Genomic DNA, 23,374 nt, shown 5'->3' with positions numbered 1-23,374 from the left:
ATTGAAAGAGATTAATAAAAAAAATGATCGTAAGAGAGTCGATTATTTCGGTGAAAATTTTAGCAACCATTGATCGAATCGAAAGTATTCAAAGGGAGTATAATCACGTTGAGAAAGTTTCAGCTAGAAAATTCCGCAATATTTCAAATTCTTCGCAACGAATAAAAAAAAAACACACCAACTCGATCAAATCCGGAAGGTATTTTGGTAACCACTGATTGGCCACAAGAATCATTCCAAATATAACGGATGGACGTAGATTTTCTATCGTAATTCAGATCGTAATGTTTTCATTGAAAATGAGTCATGATAATGAAAAGCAACTCGGTACGAATTTAATATCTCAGCGAATCAAGGTGAACTAGATTTTCCAGCGTTTTTTTACACACACAGGTGACGTATTTTAGGAACCATTGTACAAATTGAAAGATTACCAAGAACACGGTTGAATGAAAATTTTCCGCTCTATAATTTTTGTTCGCGTGATTCTTCTGAAAATATGACACGAACGAGTGAAATCGAGATTCGGATGTTTCTGTGCCAATATTTTACGAACCATTGATTGGATCAGAAAATCAGCAAAAATATAATTGGCTGGAAATTTCCCACTCTAAAATAATTTTAATTCGTGGGGTACGATTTTCTTCTCAAAATGTCGCATAAATTGTCGAAATTTGGAATTGAATTTTTTCGTCAATATTTTGAGAACCACTGGTCGGAGGAAAAATTTCAAAAAATGCAATCGATTGGAAATATGCCCCTGTGTAATTTAAATTTCCTTCATTTTTCAACACAATGTGTGGTTAAGAAGAGAGAAAATCAGAATTTGTTGCTTGAATGATATTTTGGGAAGCCCTGCTCAAATTCAAAAATCGCCAAAAGCTTTGCAAATGGCAATTGTGAGATTTTTTCTTCAATAGCGACGAAAATTAATATTTGAAAATATTTTGAAATCATCAATTACCCCCCCCCCCCCCTTTCTCCTCCCCAAAAAACCACCAAGAACACAATTAAATGAACATTTTCCACCATATATGTACCTCACTTTAGTCACCATTTGCGAATTTTTTTTTCAAAATTTCAAGAAAATTGACCTCTCCTTTCCCCTCTTACCCTTCATTCCTTCAAAAAAAAAAAAAATCAAACATGGATTGAGGAACCCTTATGAAAAATAATAATAATTTTCTCGAGTCCTTCGAGCAAAAAAAATTTAGATTTTAACAATTTTATTTACTCAAATCACAATAATTCGACTCCAAAATTATACGAATCAATTCCTCATCGTAAAAATTCGAGAATTTCGATCAATTATTCAACGTGAAAAATTTCTTTCCAAAAGGCAAAAGGTGTTTCAACTTTGGCAAATTGTTTTTTTTTTAAACTTCATCAAATTTTCACAAACTAACCATCACATCGTCGTACCAAGCTTTCACATAATCGTAGGGTGAACTGGTATGTATTTTCGAGCGCAGGCAGGTACATCGCGTGAAATAGGCATATTTCAGCCGTTGGAAAATTATAGGCGTGTAGTTAATTCCACGAAAAATCATCCGAACCGTTGTAAAATTTTCAGAAAACGCCTCAATTATATAGGTGTAATGGAGAAAATGCCAATGAACTCGACGAGTTATTTTTGGTAAATAAATAATTTCGCGAAATTTCTTCGTTGTATAGGTACGTTTTACACACGTTCGTATAGTTGGAATAAAATTATCATTTCGACGAACAAATTCCCCGAAAGATTATTTTCCACGACCTTGGGTAATATTATCAATTACGATTACGACATTTTTTAATGAAAATATTTTCAATTTTTATAATCGTAGAGCTCAGCTCGATCGTGTTTCGTAAAAATGATCTTTTTCAAAAAAAAAAAAAAAAAAAAAATGTAGAGAAAGCTCAACCAAACATTGATATTTTATCACCTTTCCTTCCAATTTCGAAATAAAAAACTGCAGCAATTTCATATCTGAAATAAAGCTCTCGTGTTCTAAGATTTTTATATGCACCTTGCATCATTCTCTCTATTAACCTTTCCCCTCAGTTCTCTGTTCACATCCTCATGCATTTTTTTTACGACCACTGATACCGATATCTCGTGAGGAGTAAAATTTCCACGTGATTGACGTTCATCGTTGAAGTTGATTTCCCAACAACACGACGACGAGTATAATTTGATAATAAACGAGATCGATATTACATACAGTATTTCGATACAAGTCCATCGGCAATTGTTCACGTATCAATTTTATTATTGGTTTCGAGTGGGTAGACAATTGGACATTTTTGATAAAGATGCAAAGACAAGACACAGTCATACGTATATTCTAATTTATGGCGATGAATATTGCGCACGTGTATAATGTGTATATTGCACTCCACATGTCGGTGTAATTATTTTTACGTAAATCCTTCTATCGTATCAGAGTTATAATCGTCGAATCAAGTACTCGTACCACAGTGAAGATACTACAAACGAGAAGAGCTGATAATATCAATTAATTAACTGGTAGAGGTATACACTTATCACGTGCACTTATCTGTACAGTGTACACACACACACTTCACATAAAGTAAGTACGTATATTAAATGTGGAATTAAATTCAACGAGATCTCACAATAAACAAGTAGCTGGTTCGGTTTGACGAATGGTGAATGGTTGGTAATCGTGGCTGAGAGAATCGTTTAGATGATGATGATATGATGCAGATTGCTTCCATAATCTCAAATCTCATACAAAGTGTAATCAATTTACTTTGAGGTTCGAACAGAGAGCTCAAAATGTTCTAGTGAGATGAACTGATTTTAATGAGTCAATGATGAAGTTGTGAACAAAAACAGCAGAGCATAAAAAAAATTTACAGCCTCATATTTTCAAAATTATACTTTCCGGACACATTTTTCCAATTTTTTGGACCCTTTGAATCATCAATTACATACACTGAAATAGTAGTGGAAGGGGGGGAGGAGGAAAGCTTCGAATTCGTCCACGACAGAATTTTTTGAGATTGAAATGTTTCCATTACTAAAAGGACTAGAAAAAATTAGAAAACAAGAAAATGGAAAATATCGAAGCATGATTGAGAAAATGAAAAAAAGCAAAACTGGCAACACTGGCATACTTGAAGGAAAAACAGTACTTTTTTGACATAAACAGAAAACAAGATTTTTTATGGCAGTTTATGTAGAAAAAAAAAATTTGACAATTTTGAAAAAAATTAGTAACATTGATACAATTTGGCTAAAAATGAGAATTTTTGAAAATTTGAAAAAAAATTAGCACTTTCTGTACAATTTTAGCAGAAAATGGAACTTTCAGACAATTTTTACAAAAATTGAGACTTTTTGACAATCTGGGCCAAAAATGGCATTTTTTGGACAATTTTGCAAAAAATAAGAATTCTTGACAAATTTTGAAAAAAATTATGACTTTTACAATTTTGGCCAAAAATGGAAAGTTTTGACAATTTTTACAAAAATTGAGACTTTTTGACAATTTGAGACAAGACTGGAATTTTCTGGACATTTTCAAAAAAATTAGCAACTTTTAGATACAATTTTGCTAAAAAATGAAAATTTTTGGCAAATTTTGAAAAAATCAGGACTTTTATACAATTTGGGCCAAAAATGCAAGGTTTCGACAATTTTTGGAAAAATAAAGACTTAAGTAGGTACAATTTTATCCGAAAATGGAACTTTTTGACAACGTTTACAAAATTGTGACTTTATGACAATTTGGGCCCAAAAAAAAGATTTTTTGGACAATTTCAAAAAAATTTGTAACTCTGATACAATTTTGCAAAAAATGAGAATTTTTGACAAATTTTGAAAAAAATTAGGACTTTTAATACAATTTTGGCCTAAAATGGAAAATTTTGACAATTTTTACAAAAATTGAGATTTTTTGACAATTTGAGACAATACTGGAATTTTTTAGACAAAAAAATTAGTAACTTTGATACAATTTTTCTAAAAAATGAAACTTTTTGAAAATTTTGAAAAATATTAGCACTTTTATACAATTTGGGCCAAAAATGCAAGGTTTTGACAATTTTAGGAAGCAATTAGTACTTCTGTACAATTGTATCAGAAAATGGAACTTTTTGACAATGTTTACAAAATTGTGACTTTATGACAATTTGGGCCCAAAAATAGGATTTTTAGGACAATTTCAAAAAAATTTGTAATTCTGATACAATTTTGCAAAAAATGAGAATTTTTGACATATTTTGAAAAAAATTAAGACTTTAATACAATTTTGGCCTAAAATGGAAAGTTTTGACAATTTTTACAAAAATTGAGACTTTTGACAATTTGAGACAAAACTGGAATTCTCTGGACAATTTCAAAAAAATTAGTAGCTTTAATATAATTTTGCTAAAAATTGAAAATGTTTGGCAAATTTTGAAAAAAATTAGGACTTTTGTACAACTTTGGCCAAAAATGCAAGGTTTTGACAATTTTTGGAAAAAAATAGAACTTCTATGCAATTTGAACAAAAAATGATGCTTTTCGATAATTTTCACAAAAAATGAGACGTTTTTAACAATTTGAGCCAACAATTTTTAGGACAATTGAAAGAAAAATAGTAACTTTGATTTGATACAATTTTGCTAAGAAATGAGAATTTTTGACAAATTTTGAAAAAAATTAGGACTCTAATCAATTTTGGCTAAAAATGAAAGGTTTTGACAATTTTTGGAAAAATTCATACTTCTGTACAATTTTAACAAAAAACGGAACTATCTGACAATTTTTACAACATTGTGACTTTTCGACAATTTGGGCCAAAAATAGGATTTTTTGGGCAATTATAGCGAAATACGGGACTTTTTGAGACATTTAGTCAGAAAACTGGACTTTTTAACAATTTGGACACGAGAAAAAAATTTTTGACACTTTTGGATTTTGTTCTAACAATAGATCGTTTTTTTTTTGGTAAATTTTGGCAGAACATTTTTTTTTTAATTTAATGAAAAACTGGTGCATTTGCTTTTCTTGTCAAAAAAATAACAAGTTTCAAGTTCGGCAATTCTGAAAAAAATAGCATTTTTTGAAAACCAATGGCGAAAAAGTCTCGAATTTCTCAACAAATTTGACAAAAATCATTTAAAAATATTGGAGAAACTGAAGATTTCTGACATTTTTGACAAAAAACATGACCTTTCATCGGACAGTTTTTGTAAAAAGGACTTTTTTGACAACAATTTGTACGTTTTGATAATTTTGACAAAAATTAACAATTTTAAACAATTTGTACAAAAAATTGTATCTTTTTGGGTAATTTCGGGACATGACAATTTCAATAAAACTGAGAATTATTAAACCAATTTTTCAACCAAAAACCAACTTTTCAATCAGGCAACTCATAAACATTTCAAACCCCCTAATCAGCCCCGATCTGACATGAAACCCACCCTCCAACGACCACACACATACGACCAATCAGTAATCATCCACTTTGGGCCCAGGTTCAATGCCCAATCCGGCTCCTAAAGTCGATGCCGGCCGGCCGGCTCAGCTCAGGCAACATGTACGTGCACGATAGAACGTGCAATAAGAGTAGTAGGTAGGTAGAATAAATAACAAAAACATTAAGTACCGTTCGTCGTTCGAATAAAAAAGACACGTGGGGCAGAGCGAGAAGAGAGGCGTTGTTGGGATGCGAAGGTGGTGAGGCGAGGCGAGACGAACGGACGCAGCTGTTATCGCAGGTAGAGTACCGTGACGACTAGCAATCAAAATCAGCTGATATTTGGTTACCTTCAGCTTCAGCAGTTCGCGTTGCTTGGCTTCGGCCATCCTCTCTTCTTCGCCACACCACTCTGTACAATAATTCAACAAGCGCGAAGCGGCGGCAAGGTGAAGTGGTGCACTCCACGTTTCAAGTTCATTTGGGTCGGAAAACCTTCATCCAGATTTGAATGTACCGCTACGTACACATATGTACTTATATGTGTGGTATAGATCGGTTTAGTTTAGGCAAGGTACCTGCCTACATTTTCGTATATGCAATAATACGTACCCCCTTCCTCTTACCGTAAGGCGTAAGTACGGTCGCGTGCCCCCTTCTCCCCCCTCCTCAATTACCTACGCCAAATCGTCGATAGAATAACGAGAATGCAAACTGTGCCAAAAAAAAAGAGTCCACATCACAATCGATGCCGCCTCCGCAATCGCAAATTACTGCAGTGGCAAATTTCACAATTTCGTGGCCTTCGGAAGTAAATTTTCGCCGGTGAGATAAGAAAACCACGATTTTAGGGAAAGGATGGAGTGAAGAAGGAGAGAGAGAGTTAACGAAGTATTTATCTATGATAATAATATTCAGTATCGAGGACGAATATTACGCGATACAATTAATCTCTTATGTAACGTAATTGATTAAATAATTAACGACGAGATAAAATTTAGAAATCGAAAAATGCAATTTAGAGAGAGGTGCAGGGAGGTAGAGTAGGGTATTTGATTATGATTACCTTTGCATACGACGAGCCTTCAATTTTCAACCCACCATTGAGTGAGACATGAGATGACATGAAAGGTTAAAATGACAGGGAGTCGAGTTAAGTATACCTGTAATTTTTGTTACAATTTACGTTTCCTTATTATCCTCCACTGTTGTTCGATTCGATAATAAAATTAATAAATATGTTAATGTTTACAACAACAAAAAATTATAGCAGTGCAACGAGCACGATTTACTGCATAAATTACACAAACAGGCGTGTATTTTTACGCTTCCATAAATACGATTCTCACCTCCCTACTTTGCTGCATTTCGAAAGGGGAAGAATAAAACCGTCGAACCGCAGAAAATCACCGATTGAAAAAATGAACATAGGAGAAGGGCGAAGGAGGCAAAATGCAACAAAATTACAAGGATGCAATAAAATCGAGCCATTGTTAATTAATTTCAGTTCCAAAAATCGTCCAAACTTAGGCATCATTCTCAACTCAAACCATCCACATTTCAACCCAACACACAAAAGATCTGAATCTAAGATATGAAAAAGTCGTTCCACAAAATCCAGTTTTGTTTTTTTTCCATATCAGCACTATCAAGAGTATCAACACACGTACGTAGGTGTAAGTTAATTAATAATTCTTTTTGGTTTTTTGACCTGGTTATAATTTATTCACGATTCATCGATACGTGTGTTGAAGGTAGCAATTCGAAATTAGACGAAGCGAGGAAAAAAAAAAGCTGAAAATTTTCATATCGTTAACGGAACTGTACTTGGAACTGGAACGATCCAAGGTACTCGAAGCGGAACCGAATGTGAGCAGCGAGCAATAAAAACGGATGCGAAAATTCCGTACGTCCGGATAAGCCATCGTAATAATCAGTTACAGTAGCATAGGCTCAAGCAAGCCGGTCGCCGGCCGGTGCCATAGGATTGGATGTATAAAACCGCAAAAAAATGTACACTAATGTACTACTTCAGAACAGAGTAGAGAGATATTAGGTGCCTCTCTGTCTTGATCACGGAGAAGGCGATGAATCGCAAGAATTTCTCATTCTCATTCCCGTTAAGGGAGAGAACTGTTGCCGTAGCCTGAAGCTCCGGCCATGATATAAAATTGCGCAATGTAATAAAATTTGCTCAGTTTTACACGCCTCGTTAAGTGAGATTATGTTACTCGTATATATGTATGTGTAGTATTTGTAAGTCGTCGTACGCAAGTACATTTTATTTTCTTTGAACTTCTTTCTGCAGTCACAGTCACGTGTAAGTTACATCACTTTTTTCCCGGCCGGCCACAGTGTGAGTGTGTGCCATCTTATCGTTTGTGTATTTATAACAAATTTACTGATAAGGCTAATTTTTTTCCTATCGCCGGCTTCTTCTTCCACACATACACACACGTACTAATAAATGAAAGCGGTTGTTGTTGTGGTGTAGTGTTTCTTTTCTTTGTTTAATCTGCTTATAGCGTATGACGATATATGATGAGGACAGAAGAGTGATATCACGGCTGTGTCTTCTGGAATCCATTGTTTTGTTATTGTAGCCTATGGTGTCGTTGCAATAGTATTAAGTACACACGTCGGCTTTTAATCTTTGATCTGTTTAATGTCGATCGTATCGTGCTGTAGCTTAGGTTAGAGCTAATGCAGCCATACAGAGGACTGCGAGGACAGAGAAGTGATGACAAAGTAGTTTAATAATGTTGCGTTGGATTTCATCATTGTTGGTGCTCTGCTCTGGGTTATCTCGAAAAAAGATCAAACATGGCTGCGGATAGGTACATAGTTGGAAAGTATATGTATACTTGAAAATTACTCTTGTGTCAAAGGATAGGCATGATTCGTGAGAAAATGTCATTTTCTGTTTGGTTTCATCACCCATAATACTAGATCAGCAGCAGCAGCATCATCATGATCATTGTCATCATCATCATCATCATCACCACCGTCACCACCAATATCAACTTCATCATCATGGTCATCAACAACACCACCATCATCAGCAGCAGGAGCATCACCATCACTATTACCATCACCATCATCATCAGGATTAATGTCACCATCATGATCATGTTTTATATTACCATCATGCTCATGATTAATTTAATTTCATTGTGATGATCAGTATCACCATTATGATCAGTATCACAATCATGATCAGTATCACCATCATGGTCATGATTAATGTCACAATCATGATCATGATTGATATCACCATCATTATCATGATCATCATCAACTTCATCATCATGGCAATCATCATCATCAACAACACCACCATCATCAGCAGGAGGAGCATCATCATCACTATTACCATCACCATCATCATCATGTTTCATATCACCATTATGATAAATGTCACCATCATTATCATGATCATCATCAACTTCATCATCATGTCAATCACCATCAACAGCAGCAGGAGCATCATCATCATCACTATTACCATCACCATCATCATCACGTTTTATATCACCATCATGATCATTATTAATTTCTTCATCATGATCAGTATCACAATCATGATCAGTATCACCATCATGGCCATGATTAATGTCACCATCATGATCATGATTGATATCACCATCATGATCATGATTGATATCACCATCATTATCATATCAACTCCATCATCATCAGCTGCAGCATCATCATCATCATCATCATCATCATCATCATCATCATCATCATCATCATCACCATCATGATCAATATCACCATCATCATCATTATCATCACCATCAACACCATCCTCATCAAATCATAAATTCATGGCGCCCTTCAGAAGACCATTGAAACCCAACCGAAACCATTGTACACTGCCTAAACATGGTACACTTCAATCAGTTCTCACCACCAAACTCTTTCATCATATAGAGCAACAAACATCATTTCTGTTGCTTCAATATCAACTAAAAATCATTACAAATTCGCACAACTCCTCAAAGAAAAGTATCATGAATCATTGCAAGAAACCCATGGACCCCAAACTGGCTCATACAATCTACCCATCACTTCTTCATGTTATTATACCAACTAAGTAACTACATATTGAAAAACTTAATAATATAAGCAAACAAATAATTTATATTTACATCGTCGGCAGAACGTACCCATTCATAGGCACTTCGATGGAATTGGACGATGCTCGTTTTCGATCAGCGGCCATATCTGCCAATCGGGCAAAATCTGTATCTTGATCCATAAGTCTGGCCGATTTTCTCGATTCCAAAAGCCGTATTTCCTCTAGACGTTTTTTAATTTCCATCACACCCTGTACAAACAAACAGAAAACAAGCGCAAACAAATGAAAAATGATCCAAAATTGGATACACTTGTACATTATAAAACTATATAGCTATCGATATAATCTGTTAGCCTGGTATGCCACTGCAAATACGCAGGCTGTCAATGATAAAATTTCTGTATCTAACAATAAGTATATAGAATAATTCAAGTAGCTGCTTATAATATTGCATTGTATTACTTTTTGTAGCACTATGCAGAAGCACTACAAAAAATAAGTTATGCGAGAATTGTCTATAATATGCAGATGCAATAATGAAGATGTTAAAAAGCATGGAGCTCCAGCTTCGGCATTATTATGAGTAGATATTTGGCTATGAAGCAGATTTTGTCAAGCAGAGAAGTTCTAGAAGCTTTGAGCATAATTAAAGAACGTCTTGATGGGTTCATTGAAGAAAATGAATACGAATTTCCCTATAGTGTTCAATGTCTGCTAACAACAGGTGAGTAGGGGAAATGATGTATTAACAATGGAGGTCTGGTCTAGTCTGAACCGAAAAGAGATTTAATCTGGTCTGATTAAAACCCGGTTTAGTTAGATCTTATCAGTCCCTCCTATTGGATCTGATCAAATGTAATTGCATCTGATCAGATTCAGATCAGATCTGGTCAGACCAACAAATTGCATCTATGAGATGTCCAGATCTGATCCAATTTGATCAAGATCAGCCTGATCAAATCTAATCAGATCTTTCATATTAGATGTAACCCAGTTTGAACAAGTCTAATCCTCCCAAAATTTGATCTGACTAGGTTTGATCAGTGATCATATCTGGTCAGGTCAAATTGCATCCATGAAATGTCCAGATCTGATCACTGCTGATCTGATCCAATCATTTTCTTCAGGGAGTTTATCACCAATTTCAGAAAACTGTGGGAGTTATGTTCTCTTCAACATCAATTTTGCATTTAGTTCAATTTCAGCTAAAAAATGGATTATTGGCAACCTCGCAATCATGTAAAAGCTCGCACATATGCATTTTTGGCCCATCTTCAACATTATTAGACATTTTTTCATACATTTTTTGCAACATTCACCCAATTTTAGCTTCACTTCTTCTGTTATTAGGATATGTCTTTTTGATGTTTTCATTACTTTTAGGCAATTTTTAATGATTTTAGTGCTTTTTTGAGTGTATATTCATGTTATTTCAACATATTTTCATTTTTTTAACAATTTCTCGTGCATTTTTGACAAATTTCACCAAATTTTCATGACTTTTTGTCAACTTTTCAAGATTTCAATAATTTTTTGAATGTTTTCACATCACTTCCTTGCACATTTAACAAAATATAATACACTATTGCCTAATTTTATGAAAATTTCATCATTTGGTGACCCACCAACGGTGTTTTTAATGCTTCAACTTGTATTCAGTAGAAGTTTCAACAGTGTTTTTTCTTCAATTTTGATGGTTTTTTTTTTGCTTGTAGGAGTACCAACATCATTTCAACATGTTTTTGACACTTATACATGATTTTTTACCAAATTTTATTGAAATTCAACCAAAATTTACGGTTTTAGATAGTTTCAACGACGTTTAACACAATTTTGGCTGAATTCTGTCAGAGTTGAAAAAAATTTGACTTTTCTGGTGATTTTCAGTGACTTTAAATGCATTTTTGAGTCTTCAATACGTCATTTCAACACTTTTTGATGCATCTTTTTGGCAAAGTTGATTCGATTCGAATTTAGGATTCAGTTTTCGTCCAGAATTAATCTGTTTTCTCACTATTTCCAGTTTTTGGATCAAAATTTCAGTTCCCCAAGCCATTGAAAAAATCTATTCTCTATTCCAGCTCCAACACTTCACACCTGTATCGATTCAGAATTACTTTACGGAACGATTATATAGCAAACGTATTTTTATATACTCATTACCTTGAAACAATTAATTAAAATAAAACCGCAAAAACGTGTTTACTTCGATGCGAAAAGAGAGGGAGAAAAAACACTTATAGGCAAGTTAAATCGCAAATTCATACACATCGAGTTCAAGGCAGGCACATTGGCATATACACACGCTACTGCTCTTACATCGACAAATTATACCGGCTAAATCGAACGAGAGAAACCACCAAAAAACGTTGCAAATTCGCCGGCCGATTCGAACAGAGAAAGAGAAACCGTTACAGTACACAACCTACGCGCAAATAAAATGGCAAAAACAACCGTCTGGGCTGAAATTTCATTAAGTACGAGTACTCGAGTAGGACTTTATTCCATCGAGAGATAGTCGGTTCGACGAGTCGACGACGACGCAAACACCCATATTTCTCGTCGTTTATACTTTCTTTCTACTCGTACGTGTGTGTCGGACGTCGCGATAGCTCTACGTCTATATTAATTATTTAAGAGCTTATGTACACTCAAAGTCATCGTGCAAACAAACAAAACAGTCAGGTGAAGACGTTCAGTTAGAGAGAGAGAGAAACCGTTACGTTGACGAAGCGCCGGCTACGATGATGAGGAGGAGGAGGACGAGAACCCCAAAACGGTACATTGTATAGAGGATTAGACATATTCGGGCCAGACGTGCGAATGAAATACGTTGAACCACAGAAACCGATACGACCTCAGAAAGGTCACACATTTCGTATTAACCTTGACTACAATATGTACACTACACATATACAATACGAGTATACTCGAACTTAAAACAGACTCCAAATTATAACACTCGAACAGGAGCCCATATAGGACCGCAGAAAGACACAGATAAGATAAAAAATGAGCTGCCAATAAGTATCGAAGCTACCGTGATGATTTTTATTACCATGTTCGGCCTCTCTTATCATACTACAACATAAATTTACATCGTTATCATTATAATACGTGTGTGTAGGCTTCTTCTTCGTTGTATTTTTCGCGAGAAAATCGACCAAAAAAGCCAAATTTTATGCATGTCTGCACAGCTGATCCACAATAATTGAAGGAATTCCCGAAAGGTATTTCACCCTAAGAACGTACATAGAAGGTGATTTCGCAGGTGTTTTCAGATCGTATACCTCTCTCTAAATACCTTTAATACCGCCGACAATACAACGAGCACTGAGCAGGTGACTAGAAATTATTCATCTTTGATAAAAACCCAAAAGACCTTACTGCACAGACCGGTTTTCGTCTCGAAAATCTACAACCAAACAAAGACCACATACAAAAGAAACAGCTGACTGATCCAATAAGAGTGTAATACCCTCTTGTACCTGATAGAGATTTTCTTTCCCTCGATTCAACTACTTGTACAAGGGCAGGAGAAGAATGGAGAGGGCAATCACATATCGTTCGATGCGATAAAGTACACACTTGCGACTTGTGCGATATGCTGATAATGTAAACTAGTTGTTTTGGTTGACTCTGTATAATGCAATCAATAATTGAATAATCTATTCAGCACTTCGTAGTTCCTTGATATCAATACTACGAAGACATACACAAACCACATACATACAATGTATAAATGGTAAAATCTATAAACATGACAACTGATAAACCAAACCATAAGCAGTCATTTAATTTTTATCGCCAACTCTATACGCTCTGTTAGGTATTTATAGATCGTCATCATCGGTGGCTTATGCACTTGCGTATATATTATAATCTCTTTTGTTCGAATAGGTACGAATACAAACCAGTTATAATGCGTGTTCGCTTTTGTTTTCATCCAACACTATCTAGCTAAATACTAATTGTTTACAAATCATTAATTTCATTCGCCTTGAAAAAAAAAAGAAGCGCAGCGCGAGTGCGCCATGGTACTCGTAGTCGTAAGCTACCGGCCGGTGACCAATCCAATCGTTCTATAAATCGCGACCATTATTGTTCTTTTTCAGCTCTTCTCCCCTGGGCCCCTCGCGAGCTCTGTATTACGATCTCGAGCAAGCACAAAGAAAAAAAAAATAAAGCGAAAATTTATACGGTTATATACGAAGCCAGCTGACAATAATGACGACATCGATATATCGTACACTGCATAGTACACTACCGCGTTCTTCAGCTGGTCATTCCTTCTATTTTTTTCCTTCTTTTTTTACTGTTCTGTTTATATTTCCATTTCTTTATGTTTTTTTTTTTTTTTTTACTTCTCGCTTCTTCGTCTTCGTTTACAACGTCGTCGTCGCCGTCATCGTTTAAATATTTATGGAGTGAGCATTACATATACAGATACACCGACGAGGCTGACGGACAGATGACCGGGGTCACGAAGCCACTGCCAGGCACAGGCATTGCAGATTGGAAATTTCACCGGTTAACGTCCTCCCTTCTTGTATGATATCGTGTCCCTAATCAAGGTTTAGGTATATATGTATGTATCTGTAATGAATGTGTGTTTATATGGCGCCTATAAGAGTTGTCTTTCGTTTAAACCAGTAATAGGAGGAGGTGTTTGGTATCTTGGTATTATTAAAATACATACGTCCTCCATCCACTCATCATCGAAACAACGGTTGAAAAAAAAGTGAATCATAACTGATTCGTGAGATCATTTTACTCGTACATATGTACGGTTGTTTCTCTCCTGTTTCATTCTGGAAATTTCCATCATGATTCCCGTCATCCCCTCCCCTCCCCCTCTATTCACATAATTCAACTACACATGAAGAACATCATGGAAGCCTTCGGATGATCGATTATCTCACTATTCAATGAGGAGGATGGAAAGGAAAACTAATGCAAGGTTCGTTCATCAATTCCTTTACTGACCCAATCCATTCCATCTCCCCCCCCCCCTTTCAAGCTTCAAAAGAGAATTCAAGGTACTTAGTTTCAATTTTTGAAAATCAAACAACACTGGTCAAAATTAGAAATTCAAAAACGAAGAGTTTGGAAAGAAAAACATTCCTGAGCACCTGAGGTAGTTGCCTTCCTACCCAGCCAGTCCCCAACTCCCACCACATCCTACATTCAACAAAATATCCTCGAGCAAAAAGCAAGATAAAAAATTTTAAAAAAAGACAGGCAATTAATGGCAAAACATGAGACTTTTTTCGACATTTTTTGGTAAAAAAAAAAACGAAACTTTTTGGCGATATCGACTAAATGCAAGATTTTTTGTAAATTATTAGTAAAAAAAATTAAAAATGTTAAAAAAATGTTGGCAATTTTTGTCAAAAAAAAAAACAGGTCTTTTTGGCAATTATTGGGATAAAATTGAGACTTTTTCGCAATTTCGAGAAAAAAAGCGAGAAAGCCAATTTTATTAATTTTTTGACAATTTTAGAACAAAAACGAGACTTTGGGGCAATTTTTACAAGAAAAAGGTGAGACTTTTTGGAATTTTTTACAAAAAAACGAAAATTTTAGGAACCTAACTCCAAAATTTTTCAAAATTGAGGCATTGGTATTTTAGGGCAGTTCTCGTCAAGAAAAATCCAAAAATACCACAATCTCAATTTTGAAAAATTTTGGACCTCTACAAGTTTTTTCGCGAATCCTTCATTTGGAAAAAATAAATTTTTGAAATTGAAAAAAAAAGGAACTTATGTACCAAAAATTTTAAAAAAGTGTCCAAAACTTACTTCTACTGGTATCTAACATAATTTTGTTAGAAAAAACCACCACTTTTTTTCAACCAAATTTTCTGAAAGCTTTGCACTCGACCCCCCCTCCTCCCTCACACACATACACACACAAGAAATAACAAAATCAAATTTTCCATGAGAAAATTTATAAACAAAGTATTTTTTAATTTCCATCAAAATCATTTTTAAAAATACCTTGTTTTAGTAACTTGACTAACTTGGAGCCAAAATTTCAGGGGCTAAAATGCATTTTTCTACATATTTTTGATCAATTTTTAAAAAATCAGATTTGGGCCAAAAATTGAGGGGAAAAGTCAAAATTTAGAAAAATTGGTGTAGAAAGTGGTATTTTCTCAATTTTTGTTTCCTAAAGTCGATTTTTAACCATTCCGCGCAATTCTGAAGCTTCCAGCAAATTTTTAAAAAAATTGAAATTTCTACAAATTTTTATCAAATGAAATTGGAGAGCTAAATTTACTTTATAGCCTTATTTCAAAATTCTGAATCGACTGGAGGTGGTTTCAAGCTGTTCTGGAGCCTCCAGCCATATTTTGGAAATTCCAGATTTTCAAAAAATGACAAAAAAATCGCCCAAATTACCTTTAGAACGTGCAAATGCGATTAGAGCTTGTTTAGTGATCCATTTGAACAATTACACACCAATTTTCCAAAATCGGTTTGCACCAGTATAGCATTCACACGTGCTGAAGTTGATCTGGACGGTTTTTATGGTCTTTTTTGAAAAACTGGGATTTTCAAAATACGACTGGATGCTCCAGAACGACTTGAAACCATCTCCGATTGGTTCTCTTGGTGAAATGAAAGTGTATTGGAATAGTAATAAAATTTCATTGAGAAAAATTTCATATGAAAATTTAAATTTTCAAAAATCTGCTGGAGTCTCCAGAACAACTCAAAATGGATCGAAACCGTTTCCAATCGATTTAGGGGGTCAAAAATAGGATACATACTAAATTTCATACTTCTAGATCAATTTGATAAAATTTTGATTTTTCATTATTTTTGATCCAAATTACTTAATGTTTATGTGGAAATTTTAATTTTCAAAAATCTGCTGAAGCCTCCAGAACAACTCAAAACGGACCCAAACAGATTCCAATCGATTTAGTTGGCTAAATATAGGATGTATACCAAATTTCAGATTTCTAGATCAATTTGATAAAATTTGGATTTTTCATCATTTTTGATCCAAATTCTCGATTTTCAAAAATTCTCCAAAAAACGAAAAATATCCTTCAGCATCTGAAATCTTGTCTAGTGATGTATTTTTGCGATCTCTTCCCATTTGACTTCGTCCAGTTCAACAATTTTATTACCAGGTTTTCACTGTTATTAAAATCTGACAACACTGCAATATTCTGCGGTAGGTAAATTTTTATCAAAAATAGATCAAAAAATAATCCTACGAGATATCATGCGATCTAAACCCAGCGAAATTTCTCAATTCCTCGATAACCAACTACGCAAAACCCCTTCACTATCAAACACTTTAATATGTACCAACAGCGTCAACAAAACTATAAAACATCGCAAACCAGTAAATAAGTAAACATAAACAAAAAACAAGTTGTATCCTCAACACTCATTCAACCTATAAAATCCAGTCCACTTCCACGTCCCATTTCTTTCTCATCTCTTCATTTCCACATCCATCTTTTATTTTAACCGGGCATTCCAAATCTACTGCGGGAAACCCCACTTCGCAGAAAAAAAAAATGCGCAGAATTATCATGACCTAGCTCGAGTTTGGTGCACAACAGGTATACATATAAGGTAGATAATCTAATCCTTTACCTCGGCACCAATTACGAATATAAAAGACACGTGAAGACACACGTGTGAAAAAAATGATAAATCTCGATAATTCCAAGTACCTTTTCTTCACCTCCCTAGACTATTTCGATCCAAAGATCGCATCTCGTATAGTATTATAATCGCGAAATGGACAAATACATGCGAGTATTTTCACTACCTCGTTAAGATAATAGAATAGATAGCGTAATTCTGCGCCTTCGACCCGGTAATAAGGTATAAATATGCATCAACTTCGACTCGATAATAGGTAAAGAGGTATATACTCTGCGAACACCACAACACTACCACTACTACTAACTACCAATATACAATTACTCGCGTACGACGTATGGTATGGTATACAAAAGTACACAATGGCAATGCGAAAAGATATCGAGGATTTATACACAATGCCTAATTAATAAGCGCAAACAATGTTGTTCGGCATAGCATAGCATATACGACTATGAGTTGAGTATTATGTACTAGATAGACATTTATATGTATGCTGCTGTAGGTATAGGTAAACCTTATCTATGGGTAGATGTATGATTACGTAATGCAATTTTTATTACCGTGAAAGTTATTGTAGTGCCTCTACCTCCTTTATAATTTGATATTTTTCAGCTCACATCCAACCCCCTCATCCTCCTCCCTACTCCCTACTGGACAATCTATCTACAACTAGGTACATGCTAGGTACATACAAACTATGGAATGGTAATTTTTCAAATCCATTAGGAAGGTATGTGTACTATCTATGGATTGCGTAAGGGACTCCAGCAGTATATACGAGTACGAGGCTACAGACAGAGACGTCCGATGAATGGAGTCTGTGCATAGATAGGGTACTCCAACAATATAAGCAGAATGAAGTACGCGTATTGCGTATTGCGTGCCGAATTGCGGCCATAGATACTTCACGCCACTGCTTTGGTAATGGACCGATAATGGTCACTTGATGGACGAATGGGTTCGCACAGGTGGCTTGCGAAATTAGCCACAACATGTACGTGGAAAAAAAAACACATGTAATGTTAACAAACGTAAGACATTTTATGTGGGTGAATTGATGTAAGGCTAAAAAAATCAGCTCGATTTGTATCCAAAGAGGGTCACAATGGAAAAATTATTGCTGTAGCTGAACCAGAAAGATGTTGATTTGGGGCCAAAAACACTCCAATTTGAGTGAAACCAAGCTAGATAGAAAAAACATGTCCTAAAACCCAAATAATCAAAATTTCAAGCAATAAAGTTAATTTTTGGATTTTCGACGAATTTTTGAAATTTTGACCAAAAAACTATTTTAAGAGAGATTTTGAAACTTTTTTGTTTTTTATGAAACTTGAATTATTCAATTCGTTCGCGAATGATTCACAAAAAATTAAGTAAATGAATCGATTCGTTCGCGAACGAGTCACTTATACAAATCAATTCGTTCGCGAATGATTCACCAAAAATCAACTATTTAATTCGTTCGTGAATGATTCACATGAATCGATTCGTTCGCGAACGAGTCACTCATACAAATCAACTCGTTCGCGAATGATTCACCAAAAATCATTCAATTCGTTCGCGAATGGTTCACAAAAAATTAAGTAAATAAATCTATTCGTTCGCGAACGAGTCACTTATACGAATCAATTCGTTCGCGAATGATTCACCAAAAATCAACTATTTAATTCGTTCGTGAATGATTCACATGAATCGATTCGTTCGCGAACGAGTCACTCATACAAATCAACTCGTTCTCGAAAGATTCACAAAAAATTGAGTAAATGAATCGATTCGTTCGCGAACGAGTCACTTATACAAATCAACTCGTTCGCGAATGATTCACCAAACATCATTCAATTTGTAAAAATCATTCAATTCGTTTGCGAATGATTCACAAAAAATTGAGTAAATGAATCGATTCGTTCGCGAACGAGTCACTTATACGAATCAATCAACTCGTTCGCGAATGATTCACCAAAAATTGAGTAAATGAATCGATTCGTTCGCGAACGAGTCACTTATACGAATCAATCAACTCGTTCGCGAATGATTCACCAAAAATTATTCTATTCGTTCGCGAATCATTCACAAAAAATCAAGTAAATGAATCGATTTGTTCGCAAACGAGTCACTTATACCTATACGAATCAATTCGTTCGCGAATGATTCACCAAAAATCAACTAATCAATTCGTTCGTGAATGATTCACATGAATCGATTCGTTCGCGAACGAGTCACTCATACGAATCAACTTGTTCGAGAATGATTCACAAAAAATTATTCATTTATTCAATTCGTTCGCGAATGATTCACAAAAAAATTAAGTAAATAATAATAAATCGATTCGTTCGCGAACGAGTCACTTATACAAACGACTCGTTCGCGAATGATTCACAAAAAATGATTCAATTCGTTCGCGAACGATTCACTAAAATTGAAAATTTTGTTCGCGAATGATTCACCTACAAATTAATGAATTTGTTTAATCACCAATCGTTCGTGAATGATTCGATTTGATATATTTCAAGAGCTTGTGAAAATGTAAAAATACGCCATAATTCTGGTGGGCCAGCCCAATATCACAAATTATTAGTTTTGAACCATTCTGGAGCCTCCAGTGATTTTTTAATTTTCTCCAGAAATTTCAAATCGCTCTTAAGGGGCCAAAAACGAACTTCTGCACATATAACTTTGGTTGGTGCTTATTGGACACTCTCTCGACAGTTTCGGATGGTTATCTCAAAATTCGGGGGGGGGGTGGGGGCGATTTCCAAATTGAATTTGTGACCAATTTGTAACTCGAAAATAATCGCAATTTGACATTTTTGAAGCCTCTAGCCAGTTTTCAAATTTTTCTACGGATTTCAAAATAGCTCTGGAGGAGCCAAGTCAGCCAAGTGTTTCTTTTCTCCAGCACAACACTTTCTGAAGCATATTTTCTGACATCTAAACGAATTTTCTTAGTTTCAAGAATGGTTGAATCGAACATCGAAGCATACTTCATTCAAATTCTCACCTCTACTTTGCACCAAAATCAACATTTCGAGAAGTATCCACAATATGGAAGGGGATACTGAAACCTAGACGAGACACACCCTCCCTCCCACTCAAATCCTCACTCAATACCCCAAATATCTCTCCACACCAATTTCCAAATCACGATCGAGCCTTCTCCAATCCGGGCATACTACACAATACGAAATACAAATCGCACTAGATACACATGTATAGAGCTCTCAAACTGGCAAAATTACGCAACACCATCGCACCTGTGTACGTATACGTATCTGTCTTTGACGTATGTGGTAAAAAACATATTGTCATCGAGTTGAAAAATATAGTACCGGTGGTGGCAGGTTGTGCAAATATTGGGATATTTTCGCTCCGTGCGGCAGGCCGAATTACGTATTCGAAGACCTTGATACGCGTTTTGTTCAACTTAGCCGGCTACGTAAGCAACATACATTACATATGTAGTACGTCGATACTTTAGTAGAAATTTATTACAGCCGAACGAGAAGAAAAAAATGATGGCAAGTTCGCACCATGACCCTGCCATGTAGCACTTCTTCGGACACCGCCGCCTCGCGCCTGCCTTGCCTCCTTGCCTAGCTTGAGCCTAGCGCCATGCCAGCGTCATCGTCATCCGTCAATCATTCTCTTATTCGACGTTCGGTTCACTTCCGCCTACAGTCTGCGCGTCGCGACCCGAGCCCGACCCGACGCACATAGATAATCTAGAGGAAAGTCCACACATACCAACGATGACGACATCTTTCAATATATTGTGTACCTAGGATGATATACCATTGTACTCATACTCATGCACGATAGGAGGATGAAAAACCACGAATACGAAAATCCGCGACTCGGCGAGATCCGTTTCGATGACTCGTTTCTATGTTCTCTTCTGGGAGGACTGGGAGCTAAGAGCTTTGCTTTGGGGCCGGCTATATAGCTCGATGTTAATAATTATTATACTAGAACGAAACTCGTTCGGTTCAATGGCACGTGTGCTGTGTTGCCGCATCGAGCGGTACGGTTTTTTAATACGCAGTTACCCAATACTCGGCCAACTGCCGGCCGGTGTATTATTTTCTGTGCATAACTCCGCACTTCTTGCTTGGCGATGTACACAATATTAAATATCTAGATCTGCATGCATGAATATGTATGATGATTACTACCACAAACTCTATAGAATGAGGAAATCATCGATACAAGACAAACCTCATACATTCGCACAGCCTCAGCAATTTGGCATCTTATTCTCAAGGCTCAAAAGTTTCGAGATCGTTTCCATTTTCTGCCATTGTTGATTCTTCATCGGAAGAGAAACCTCATACACCCTGAATGAGGATGAGTTACCTATCTCATAGCCCATAAGTATAGGTATTCAGATCCTGTTCATCTCCTATCTCTATCCACTCCTCTATCTATTGAAATTACCGATGTGTGAGTAAACTTCGAACTCGATTGACTGAGTTTTAATCAATCTTATGATTTCAAATCACTCGTCAACAAAGTAATTAGGCACGGATCAGTGAACTAGATCGATGGCCAGAAGACGACGGACCATGTCAAGCTCGGCGTCGGCGACATTTCACAATCGTACAGTACGATACCTATTTCTGTGATGATGACGAGACTCTTAATCTGAAAGCTATTATCACGAAACTGGCTCAATAATTACCACAGAGGCAGACTCTGGATGGCCATTTATCGTAATACTATTTGGGTTCAATGCTTCGTAAAACGAAACTAATCCATTGGAAAATACATAGATAGGCCTAATGCGATTTTTTCCTCTGGACCAGAGCTACAAATTGTCAAGTGAAAAATTTTCTTCAGTAAAAAAAACAGATTGAAAATACAAGATTTTGAAAAACTGGACAAATCTCCTCACGATGATAATAAGTATGACTTTTATACGACGAGAAAACATATTTTTCTCTCGGTACTTGATGAAATGAAGTGGGGGGGGGGGGGGGCGATGAGAAAAGTTGAAATTCCCTAAAACAGCTACTATGATTTTTCAGCTCGAGATGACACTTCATTTTCTGACTCACTATTAGGTAAATATTCCTATTGACGTCCAAAGATGAGGTGGGGGGGGGGGGGGAAGAAGAATGGCTCTGGATTTGAAAAAGAATCCCAAAGGAGAACGATTGGAACTGATCAGATCTTATCAGATCCAATCAGGTCTCTCCTATTGGATCTGATCAAATCTGAGCAGAACTAATCCGATCAAAACTTTGATCTGACCATCAGATTTGGTCAGATACGATGAGAATATCCTGATGTGATCAGATTTAATCATTATTTCTGCTGGAAATGGAACTCTTGAATGGCTCAAAGTCGATTCAGAAGCTCAGTGAGTAACTTGAAATGATTCGAGATACTCTTAAGAATCGAATCAGAGCAGAAGGAACAATTGTAATTACACGATCATCAATGACAAATTAAATCGGGAGCATATGGAGGTCACCTCTGGTTGACCTTGAAAGGACGTAATGATCAAGTTGGCATTTTTGAATCAATTAGGAATGACTCGATGCACTTTAGCATAGGTACAGGAGTCGATTTCAACCAAAGAATCACGCTGAAGATATATGGAGGATAATTCAGAATGACCTTGAAAGGTCATTGTTACCAATTCGAAATTTTAAAATTACTCGAAGTCATTTTGGAATTGAAAACACATAAAAGATATTTTCGAACGATACAAGGTTGAAAGACATTAAAAATAGAATAATTGAATCACTAAAATTTTCATTCAAACAATGTTTTTAGCAGTTCACGACGAAAATATCACATCGATGTCGTCAATCTGAGTCATTAGAATCATAAAAATAGCTCATTTAATAGTATTACTTACTAATGAAACCGAAAAATAAAAAATTTAAATGAGTTTCAAGAGATTGAAAATTCAAAATATTTTTGAAATTGCTTACTCGAATCGACATCAGAATTAAGACTATAGGAATTTGAAAATGATACAAGTTCAACTTATCAATCCTCGAAGATATTTTCAAATGACCTTAAAAGATCAAAGTGATCAATACAATTTTTAATGACTTTTGTACATGGATCTAATTAGGTCTGAGATTCAATATTGAATCTAGAAAAAGTGCGGATCTGATCACTCAGGATAGTTTGATGTGGTCTGATCGATCAGGTCTAATGTGCAGCTCAATCAGCTCTGATGTGCTCAATCAGCTCTGATGTGATCTGATCAATGAGGTCTGATGTGATCTGAT

At 35.6% G+C, this 23,374-nt stretch overlaps 1 protein-coding gene across 2 annotated transcripts in view; it reads right to left on the bottom strand.

Annotated features, from left to right (window-relative positions):
• The window catches only part of LOC135849047 (zinc finger protein 395-like), a 134,357-nt gene that overhangs the window by 96,405 nt on the left and 14,578 nt on the right, over positions 1-23,374 (bottom strand). The window contains exon 3 of one of the 2 annotated variants that reach the window (XM_065369188.1): positions 9,569-9,747. In XM_065369188.1, the coding sequence (XP_065225260.1) occupies positions 9,569-9,747 (179 nt within the window). The remainder of the gene's footprint in view (positions 1-9,568; positions 9,748-23,374) is intronic. The other variant, XM_065369189.1, reaches the window with a different exon arrangement.

The sequence above is a fragment of the Planococcus citri genome, chromosome 5, assembly GCF_950023065.1.
Source record: "Planococcus citri chromosome 5, ihPlaCitr1.1, whole genome shotgun sequence".
NCBI classification, from domain to species: domain Eukaryota; kingdom Metazoa; phylum Arthropoda; class Insecta; order Hemiptera; family Pseudococcidae; genus Planococcus; species Planococcus citri.
The sequence above is the reverse complement of the archived record's forward strand: the minus strand, read 5'-3'. Positions and strand labels throughout refer to the sequence as shown.